Source organism: Nannobrachium achirus, assembly GCF_963921795.1.
Source record: "Nannobrachium achirus genome assembly, chromosome: 23".
Classification (NCBI taxonomy): Eukaryota; Metazoa; Chordata; class Actinopteri; order Myctophiformes; family Myctophidae; genus Nannobrachium; species Nannobrachium achirus.
The window spans coordinates 37506959-37518366 of NC_137830.1; the positions used below are offsets into that span (position 1 = coordinate 37506959).

Below are 11408 nucleotides of genomic sequence, written 5' to 3' on the forward strand. Positions count from 1 at the left end.
ATCTATGACAACATATTATTGTAAAAAAAGGTATAGCTGTAAGGAGCTAAAGGGAATTAAAAAGTCTCAATTCTTATTCCATAATACTGTATTAGGATTGGGCAATTAATATATCAGAATATACTGTACCCATATTTAGAAGCATATTTACCAAACATATTTGGAAAACGTTGTGAGCTTGTAGATCTGCCTTTTTTTTTATACATGATCGTTCATTAATCGTAATCGAGGCAAAAGCTTGAATTAATGGCGATATCAGCCAGCCCTATACAGTACTAATAGTTGTGCATGTGCATGCGCGTATATGCGCGCGCACACAGTATATGTGTGCAGTGTGTGTGTGTGTGTGTGTATCTCATTCTAGTGACAAGTGACAACAAACGCCACGGGCCGCCGTACTTCCCGTCCTCCTCTCTCGCCCCCCTCCTCTTCCTCCTCCGTGGCCCCGCCCACCTCCACGAGCGCTTGCGTCGAGTCGCACGACCTCTTCTCCGCCTCCTCGCCCCCTCCTCCTCCCCCTCCCCCTCCGTCGCTGTACAGCCAACCCAACGGCCCGAGGCCTCCTCCTCCTCGCTGCGTGGTCCTCCTGGTCAGGGCTCCCGGAGAGCGCTCCATCAGCGCCCTCTGCAGGTCGTCGCGGGCCAGCGGGGTGAACAGCAGGTACAGCAGCGGGTTGATGCAGGCGGGCAGCGCCACCACCAGGAGGAGTGCTCCTTTTACGGCCTCCAGCTGTGCACATTACAATTTACAATTACAACTACATTACAATTTACAATTACAATTTACAATTTACAATTACAACTACATTACAATTTACAATTACAAATTACAAATTACAAATTACAATTTACAATTTACAATTTACAATTACAACTACTTTACAATTTACAATTACAATTTACAGTTACAATTTAGGGCATTTAGCACAATACAGTAGTTCCCAAACAGTGGGTCAGGACCCATTTTGTGGGTTGCGGACACATTTTTATGTGTCACGGATAAATATTACTTTTGTTCAGTTTCCTATATTTCGCTATTATTATTATTTAAGAATCCTAAAAATGCAATGAATGCATGCTTGAATTAAAAACAAATTCAGGGGGCACAGAGGCGCAGTTGGTAGCTAGAAGGAATACACAGCTAGAAGGTCCCGGGTTTGATTCCCCGGGGATGCTGGGGGCGTGTTCTCTCCTCCGCGTCATCAGTGCCCAAACCATAGGTAGGGTTGGCGAAAGGGCCTTTCTGTGAGGAGTTTCCATGTTCTCCCCGTGTAACCCTAGGGTAGATACCCTCACAAAAAACATGCAGTAATACTGGTCTCGGGGCGTGGTTATGGCTCTGAGCTGAGTGCATGTCTTTTCGTGAGCTCCTTGCAAAAGTAATCCTGGTCTCTATAGGCCTACTGCCTCCCCTGGTCAGCCGAAGCACATGATGGGAGGGGAAAGGAACTGGTTGGAATAACGTGTTCCTTCCACGTGCTATCATACCGGGAAAAATCGCCCCTGTCAGGTGATAAGAAGCGGCCTGCTCACTCCTCATGCAGTGAAGGAAGCATGAGCTCAGTTCGGGGCCCTCCCCAGGTTGGCAGAGGGAGAGCAGCACCCAGGATTACAGCTTAGGCAATTGGCACCGGGTGAAAAATGGGTTACAAAATTGTGGGATAAAAAATAAATAAATAAATAAATAATAATTACATAAATAAATAAAAAAAAACAAATAAATTCCATAAATTACAAAACAAATGTTTAAGAAGTAGTAAAAATGGCCGATCTAAACTAACAAACACCACGTGGGGGGAACAACAAGCTCATAACTCATCGCAACTATTTTTGTCGAAGAGATTTGTTGTGGAAAAAAAGCTGTCCAAGAACATTTGTGTTTAGTGTTGAGGGTTTGAGTTGAGTGGTTAAAAACGAAATAAAACTAAACAGAAATTGAAAAAAACAAAAAAACAAAAAAAAAAAATACAATTTTTATAAAAAATAATTAAAAAAATATTAAAACAAATGCCTACTAACCTTGAGGTGCAGCAGGGAGGACAAGGAGAGGAACGCCACAGGCAGGAAGAGAACAAAGTTGGAGAAGATCAGGAAGGCCACGTGACGCGTCATCGCGGCCTCCTCCTCCTCCTCCCGGGGGCTCGAACCGCCGGCGCCGTCGCAGGCGCGGTACGCGTGCACGTACGCGTGCACGTAGGCCAGCGTCATGAGCAGGAAGCACAGCGAGTTGAGCAGGAGCAGGGAGAGAGAGGAGGACAGACATGAGGAGAGCGAGAACAGAGGCAGGCACAGGGAGGTGGTTCCGTCCTCGGCCAGCAGAGGGGGCAGAGTCGCCGCGAAACCCAACAGGAAACAAGCGCAGATGGACAGATGGAGGGAGAGAGGAGAGAGAGAGGGAGAGACTGGAGGGGAGAGAGAGACAGACAGAGAGAGAGAGAGAGAGAGAAAGACAGATTATATATACAGTATATATAATATAATTATATTATAATAATTTATAATATAATAATAAATGAGTTTTTTTTAATACTATAATACTGGGGTTGTGTACTTGTCCACCACTGGTAAACTGATAGATCTTTTTTTAAATGTTGGTTTAAAGCAGTCCAAAAAAAGTCCATACCTGCCTGTGTGTACATTATGTGTCCACATCCATACCTTTGTGTGTGTGTGTGTGTGTGTGTGTGTGTGTGTGTGTGTGTGTGTGTGTGTGTGTGTGTGTGTGTGTGTGTGTGAGCGTGCGGGTGCATGCATCCGTACCTTTCTGAGTGAGTGTGTTGCGTGCTCTGCTCCTCTCCAGAGCAGCAAGGGTTAACAGGAAGAGGGCCGTTTCAGAGGAGAACACAGACAGGAAGCCACTCAGCCCGCACAGGAAGCTGTTCTCCCAGCGCGCTCCATACCTGCACACATTATAAACAAAGGTAAGGCCATCCATACCTGCACACATTATAAACAAAGGTAAGGCCATCCGAGTCATGTTCTCCAGTGTTCGAGTTATACTCCCAGAACTATGGGGGCCCTACATGGGGGGGGTCATGCACGCGCGCGAAGCTCCCCTTTCCACATGCACCAGCCAGCAAGATAGTCTATATAGTTATAGTAGATGGAATTCTTGGTACCAACACTCCAACAGACAGACAACACCAGTATCATATAATCATTCAGTTCCAAAAGCTTTTCAGTTATCTACTTAATTTTACACCACTGTTCTACTACAGCAAGCATTATGGTATTGCTTCCCAAACGTTTTAGCCCGTGAACCAAGAGAAACTAAACCCAAACAAGTAGAAGTGAAAATAGCCGATCTACAAGCTCACAAGGAGTCGCTTCGCGCTGCGTTGTGAACTTCTAGATCTGCTATTTTCAGGACCCATACAATGTGTCCACAACGCTAGCCAAAACAGTGTTAGTCCCCCCAGGAATCCGCGATTCCGCGATCGCAGAATTTTTCGCGGAATTCGCGACCACCCGCGGATTTCTCGGCCGTTCGCGGACTTTTCTGACGTCCGCGGAATAGCGGTCGCGAGTGGCAGCAGAGCGGCGGGAGTAGTCATTACTACTATTATAAAACAATGTGTACATGGTCTGGCAAGTGGCCACTTCATACAGAGCCTGGGGAATAGCTTAGCTTCCTCCTGCTAGTTGCACTGACGCTGTATTGGTCCGGTCCCACATTCGTTCCTGACAGAAACTGTGTCCTGATCTATAGTTCCTCTCTGCCTCTATAATGGTCCTGGCAATAACAATGCTAATACAGAAGAGAATAAATAAATATTACACCCATACTAGGTAGTAGGTAGGCTATCCTCTAAAATGTGGTTACTATGGGCATTGGTTAATTTGCATGACAATATAGTCTTTGCAACAGAAAGTAATTATTAAAAACAATAACAATTAAAAAAATAATAGATTTAATATTAGATTTTTATTCTCAAAAATGATTATTTGATTATTCTAACCACTAATTACAATTAATTGTAGCTATTTCATGAAGGGTTTTACTTGATTATTAGAACTATATCATTTTTAGCTTGATAACTGGTCATTTTAGGTTGTTTATTAATGTCCGCGGAATCAAGAATTGTTCACCACAGAATTCCGCAGAATCAGGATTGTTCTCCGCGGAATAAAGCATTTTTCTCCGCGGATTCCTGGGGGGACTACAGTGTTAGCTAGCAGCATAGCATCCATCATTACTCCAACTCTATTTAGCCACGACTCACTCACCAATTGTTGACAGAGTGACGAATGACGATGAGACGAGCAGGACGATGTTTAACTCACTTACTGCCAATTAAAAATGCCCTCGAGTGGCATTAGTGCCAGCCCTCTCCATAGACTTCCATGTAATTTGTAGTGCACAGATCATGCACACCCATGCACAGATCATGCACCATGTTTGTGCAGGCTGTTCACAGCTTTCAAACAAAAAAAAAAGATTGGAATTCCGTTCAGGCATTCTTGAGATAATAGCCATTATGTTTTCCTAAAATGTAAACAAAGATGGCTGCCATGTTTGATAGATGGGGTTGCTATGGGGGTTAAACATGCAATTTCGCGATTTCTATCATGCCTACTACATTTTTTGGGGTCCAAAATTTTTTTTTTGAAAAAAACATTTTTTTTTGTTTTTTTTTCTAAGTAAAAGTCGCCCAAAGTCGCTTGGCAGGGAAGCCCATAGTGAGAAAGTTGCTCTAAAAGTCGCCTGGCACTGTATGAGTTAATGCCTTTATAGCCTACATGGTCTTGTCTTGGTGTTGGTTATATTCCTTTATGCCTGTGTGTGTTGTTAATTTCACCACGAGTCCATCAGGGCGCAAGATACGCACTGACGACAGAGTGGACGAACGTTAAAGGCTCGTCCTATGAAAGCCATTTCCTCTCTGCACAGAAGCGCATTTCAAAACAAGAGTCTTTATTTTATTTTTTTCATCTATACAATCGATCATTCAACATGTTTATTTTGAAATTGTCCTGGAAAATAGAAGCCAAATAGCACCTACATGCCACTGAGAGGTTACGTTTGTGTTGATGAGAGCCAGAGAGCGCAGGGGAGAAAAAAAAAAAAAAAAAAAAAACACTTGGGGAAAAAAGAGACCCCATAGGGGTTTTTGACTATGGGGTCCCAGACCTTATCTATGGGGGCTAAGCCCCCATTGGCCCCCACATAACTCGAACCCTGATGTTCTCTACCTGGCAGAGCCGTCTCACTGGGAGGCAAACTGCAGCCGGAAGCTTATGAACAATCCAAGAGCAAATCCCGGTGCTTATTAGGCTATATGCACAGCAGCCATTTTTAAGAGAAGTTGGGTCTCTTCTCACTTCCTTCACAGGTGTTACTAACCCTAATCCTAACCCTAAAGCCCCTTTTCCACAGGCCCCACACCACACCACTCCACACCACACCGCCCACTTGTGCCAGGTTTTCCACTACAAGGACCTGGGTAGAGTGGTGTGAAAGTGGTACTAAACATGGTACTAAAAAGTATCCAATCCAGAGTAGGTCTGAGCTAGGCAAAACAGGGCCAAGCACTTCATAATGACTGATCACTCACTGACTTTTCATTTAGACCACCAGGATATAGTTGTAATACATTATAATAGATTATATTGTGTTATAACCACTATCATAATCTATTATAGTGTATTATATTTATCATAGTAATACATTAATACTTTATAGTGTGTTATAAACACAAGTTATAATCCATTATCTATCTATAAATGCGACAAATCTCTGTCTGTCTGTCTGTTTGTTTGTTTGTAATCCGCGTATCTCGAGAACCGTTCGTCCCACCGGCTTCAGATTCGGCACGCGCGTTCCCCGCCGCCGCGCGGAGTGCAGTGCCGGGCCTCGACCCGACCCGACTCGCGGTTTTCCGAAACCTGCGCGAAACGTTCGGAATCTCCTTATGCGGAGCTGATTGTTGACATCAGGCTGTTCCGGAGGAAGCGCTGACTCATTGTGACATCACTTCATAAAAGGCTCTGACATCACGTACGCCACATGAGTCAACAAAAAATCTCTGTGAATGTGTATGTATGTATGTAATCCGCGTATCTCGAGAACCGTTCTTCCCACCGGCACGTGCGTCTGACATCAGAGTTTTCAGCAACCGGTACTGTGTGTGCAGAGATCTCCATATATGGGCATAAGGGGACAAAGGCAAACAGATGGTCAAAACGGGACCTATGACAACAGGTATATTGGGGTTTGCATTAAAGGGTGGGGCATTCATGGGGTCTGCTCCAAAAAAGAAAAAGAAAATAAAAGAAACAAAGACGTGCGTCTGACATCAGAGTTTTCAGCAACCGGTACTGTGTGTGCAGAGATCTCCATATATGGGCATAAGGGGACAAAGGCAAACAGATGGTCAAAACGGGACCTATGACAACAGGTATATTGGGGTTTGCATTAAAGGGTGGGGCATTCATGGGGTCTGCTCCAAAAAAGAAAAAGAAAATAAAAGAAACAAAGACAAACATAAGACAAGCAACAAAGCGTGGGACTGGGAGGATGACTTGAATGATGCAGATTTAAGCAGGCTGCGTATTCTGCTTAAAGAAGAAACAAACAAAAAGCAACAGAGATCTCATATATGGGCATAAAATGGACGCAGATAAACAGATATCTCCATATATGGCATATATGGGCATAAAATGTACGCAGAATCACAAAGATCTCCATATACAGGCATAAAGGGACACAGACAGACAGATACAGAGATCTCCATATATGGGCATAAAATGGACGCAAATAGACAGATATCTCCATATATGGGCATATATGGGCATAAAATGGACCCAGAACTATATCTGCAGTGATCTCCATATATGGACATAAAATGGACGCCGACAGATAGATACAGATATCTCCATATATGGGCATAAATGGACACAGGCAAACAGATGGTCAAAACGGGTATAATGGGGTTTGCATTAAAGGGCGGGGCATTCATTCCCTATTTACATCGTTCCCGAGTTGGCCAGGTCGCCGACTAGACGCTGGGCCGCCCGAAGGGCGGCCCAGCTTCTAGTAGTGTATAATTTAGGATAGTTGTAATACAAATTTATATTGTATTATAATCACAGTTAAAAAGGCCAATTTGTTTCTTACCGATAGGGGTACTTTTGTGTAATGGAAAATGTAGATATTTTTATGTGGTGCGGTGTGGTGTGGTGTAGTGTGGTGTGGTGTGGTGTGGTGCTAAAACTGCAGTCGAAAAGGGGCTTGATGAAGGCTCTGTTCCATTCTGCGCATATAGCCTCTGTTAGAGCATGCTGTTCCTATTAATGGCCCAGCAGAAGTCGATATTCCACCTTCTACCGTTCGCAATACAATATACAGGTAATCTCAATACAAGGGAATGAGGTTTTGGGCGGACTTTACACTTTTATTACCTTAGTAAACCTTTTCATGAACACAATGTTTTCAATCGCTAGTTTAAAGTCTTAATAGGTAATAAATATATATATATATATATATATATATATATATATATATATATATATATATATATATTATATATATATATATATATCTTTTTTATAATGTTTTATACATTTCTTATACAGTATATCAACTATTATAACCCAAAACAATTCTAATTAGTTTTACACCTTGTCAGAGTACTATGAGGGCAGTGTAAATTCATGATTATTAATAATTTTAGTCGTTATTGATTTGAAGTCCCAACACTACTCGGTACCTCCAGAAACTACCGTACGTCCAGGCATCAACTACAGCCGTCCATCCGGTCCAAACTCCCATCATGCCATTCACCAGGGCCAGCAGGCCAATCAGAAGCTTGGGGGACGTCAGTCGAGAGGTGGCCGTGGCCGGCAGAAAGACGGACAGCGCCACCAGCCCGTTGCCGACCAATGAGAGCACAGCGATGAGCCACACCCCTCCGCGGAGGAGCCAACCGCTGAAGAGATGGAGACAGGTATGCAGTGGACCTGCAGACAGAAAAACACTGAAATAAAAATAAAAACAAGACTTTACAAAAATAAAATAACTAACTGAAAATGTATTGTGTTTACAAATCTAACTAAAACGTACTAAAATCATGCAGAAAATGTCCTTAGTTTTAGTTCTATGTCAATCGTGCCGCCAACCAACGTGTGTTCGTGTCTGTACACCTGGTGTAGGGGTGTGTGTGTGTGTGTGTGTGTCTGTAGACTGTGTACCTGGTGTAGGTGTACAGTGGACAGTGTGTGTGTGTGTTGTTGGTTCATCTTGGAGGTCCTGATCTGAAACACGCACGCGCGCGCACGCACACACACACACACACACACACACACACACACACACACACACACACACACACACACACACACACACACACACACACACACACACACACACACACACACACACACACACACTTTGACAATCTAATGTATTTGGTTTCAGACCCTCTTAAGCCCAATGCATACTACAGCCGAACAGACAACATTTCTTCGGTTCTGCTGGGTCCCTCCAGACTACAATATGACGTCATTCAGAGATTCGATTGGGCGGGATCAGAACTAAATGTGGGTGTTTTGTGCCTCTGAGATGTTGTAACTTTCACACTAGTTTGGCTACTGTGATTGGTCAAGACGTTGGTCAGATATGCGGCAGTTCATTCTGTCAGCAGTGAAGCCAGTGAAAGGCAGCAGTAGTTTGGAAGAAACAGGAGCCAACTTCCAGGAGGTACAAACACCTCTGAAATCTCTCTCTAATGACAATAAACACAACCGGTCGCCACAAATACACTTTATTATTTGCAATTCGAAAAATGGTTGCGCCCGCCGTGTGCCATGTGATCTGACTCCTACTAAACTCACTCACTACGTTAGTTGCACAGGACAAATAACGCAAAGGCCCCGCCTCGCCACCATCTTAAAGTAGTTCTCAATGTTTACAACACGTCTGTCGGGTCTATGTCTGTCTGTCTGTCTGTCTGTGACTGTGTGTCACTGTCTGCGAAAGTGAAGGCACGCACAATTGATGAGAGAGAGAGAGAGAGAGAGAGAGAGAGAGAGAGAGAGAGAGAGAGAGAGAGAGAGAGAGAGATATACATACAGTGTGTACACACACACACACACACACACACACACACACACACACACACACACACACACACACACACACACACACACACACACACACACACACACACACACTTACACTTTATATAGTCGGGTTCATGAGTTCCGGCTCCTAATTGCAATCAGCTGTTTAACCGAACGGTGTCTGTGTGTGTTGGGGGAAATTGCTGCGTGACCTGGCGGTCGCTTCTCGCCCTTACGGCGTGTTACTTGTAATTTACAAATTAAGCACTGAGCCGACGCTCTGCTTGAACGAGTCCCCGCTCGCCACCAACAACGTGAGCCCAGCCGAACCGAACTGTTGTAGAATGCATCAGGCTTTACCTGGAGGGTACACTGTACTAGTAGCGTTCACGCCTGTGTGTGTACTGTGTACCGTGGTTTTGTTCCTTTGTTCTCTCCACTTCCTTCAGACAGGAGATGAATGCACAACACTGGAACGCATAAGGTACCTCCATCAACCTGCGCACACACGCACACATTGTGGTATTGCTACTTTTACTTGAGTAAAACATTGTACACAGCACATGCAGTGCAAAGGGGCGTCTACCTGACTCGAGGTAAACTCTCTCTCTGTATCAGCTGTGTCAGCTCACGATTTCCAGCCAATCGCAGGTGAGTTAGACTGCCCAGGCCAATCACAGGCAGGGAGGAAAGCTGATTGAACGAGAGATCGCTGAAAAGACACAGAGAAGAATGGAGAGATATTATTACACAATGGAAGAAATAAATGACTTGACTTATCTCATTCCTTCTTATCTCAACTAATTGTCTCCACCAAGGCACCCTTTTTACATTGGCCTGTTATAACGCCACCAGCAGGTTGATTGTAGCAAAACACATTTTTGGAACGAAATGCCTCAAATCATGAATTGGTGTAGACTGTACCACATGCTGTTTACATTTCTGACTAATAAAGTACCGGTACTTTATTAGTCAGAAATGTAAACAGCATGTCAATCAATCAATCAATCAATCAATCAATCAATCAAATGGCGTGTAGTTCTCACAGTTTGTTGAGGGCAGGCAGAGCAGAAAAACCACTGGACTCCACTGAAGACAACCTGTTCCATGATATGTCTCTATGAGAGTACAGACAGACAGAAAGACACACACAGACACACAGAAACGCAAACAGACAGACAGACAGACATGATTAATTCTTCAGTGATCAATTTAGCTTGTAGATTTGCTATTTTCAAAAGATTCAAAAGAATAGGATTCACATATTTACGTGGTTGTAATATGGCATAAGGTTCTAAAGAAATTAACAATGTCATTCAGGGGTGCGTGGATGATAAAGTTATTTACTCTTGAGAGTATAAAATGAAACCAAATGGTCCCTTACGGTCCCAACCAAATGGTCCCTTACGGGCCCATTTGGTTTAATTCTACGCTCGCAGTAGTTAAATGATTGTTAAACATCTGTATTATTTAATTTTCAAGAAGTCTAAACAATTAGAGAATGGAGATTTGTATTTATTTTTGATGAACGTTTTGCCTGTTATCTCTCTCCTATGGCACCACAGTCTCCTATGGCACTGTTTGTTAAGTTATGCTTGAGTATAGCTTTTTTTGTGTGTGTGACGTGTCACTTATGAGCGTTGAATGTTTCGTGGTCACTTTATGTATATATTCTTCTTCTTTTTTGCAATAGCTTTCGACACTTTATGTTTTATTTATCTTTTTTTGTGCTTGACTGTATACTACAGTACTCTTTTTCTTTTTCTTACTTCTCTGTAACTTGTAACCTTAACTGCTGTGCTGCCTCTGGGCAACTGAATTTCCCCTGTGGGATAATAAAGGTATCTATCTATCTATCTATCTATCTATCTATCTATCTATCACATACATGGGCAACTGGCGGCCCGGGGGCCACATGTGGCCCCCACCTTCACTTCATGCGGCCCGCAGGTTAATACCGGAATACTGATATATTATTGATTACAGCTGTTACAATTCCAAAAATTACCTACAGTACTTTAATTCCGTCAGTCTATATTAGTAGCTTAATGACTTGTATAGTATTATTACATTTCTTTTTTTTATGTCCAATGTATTTGTATTTAGGTTCATAAAGTTAACATGAGTACATAACTAAATGCATTTGAAATTAAATCAAAATGTTACATTTCAGGATTCCAATTCAAAAAGAACAAAAAATTATTCAGGATTCCAATTCAAAAGAAGCAAAAATAGCCGATCTACAAGCTCAAAACGCATCGCAGCGCGATGCGTTTTGAGCTTGTAGATCTGCTATTTTTGCTTCTTTGTATGAGATACTAGAATGACAAAGTAGGACGTAGCAATATG

The 11408-nt window shown here is 43.0% G+C and overlaps 1 protein-coding gene across 1 annotated transcript in view; it reads right to left on the minus strand.

Annotated features, from left to right (window-relative positions):
* Positions 1-360: 360 nt before the first annotated feature.
* LOC308308900 (leucine-rich repeat-containing G-protein coupled receptor 5-like) overlaps positions 361-11408 on the minus strand; it is a gene marked incomplete at both ends in the record, with an annotated part of 54459 nt that continues 43411 nt past the window's right edge. Inside the window, 7 exons of the mRNA XM_080754356.1 lie at positions 361-729; positions 2019-2353; positions 2760-2899; positions 7709-7958; positions 9472-9557; positions 9646-9771; positions 10106-10177. Of these exons, the coding sequence (XP_080610482.1) occupies positions 361-729; positions 2019-2353; positions 2760-2899; positions 7709-7958; positions 9472-9557; positions 9646-9771; positions 10106-10177 (1378 nt within the window). The remainder of the gene's footprint in view (positions 730-2018; positions 2354-2759; positions 2900-7708; positions 7959-9471; positions 9558-9645; positions 9772-10105; positions 10178-11408) is intronic.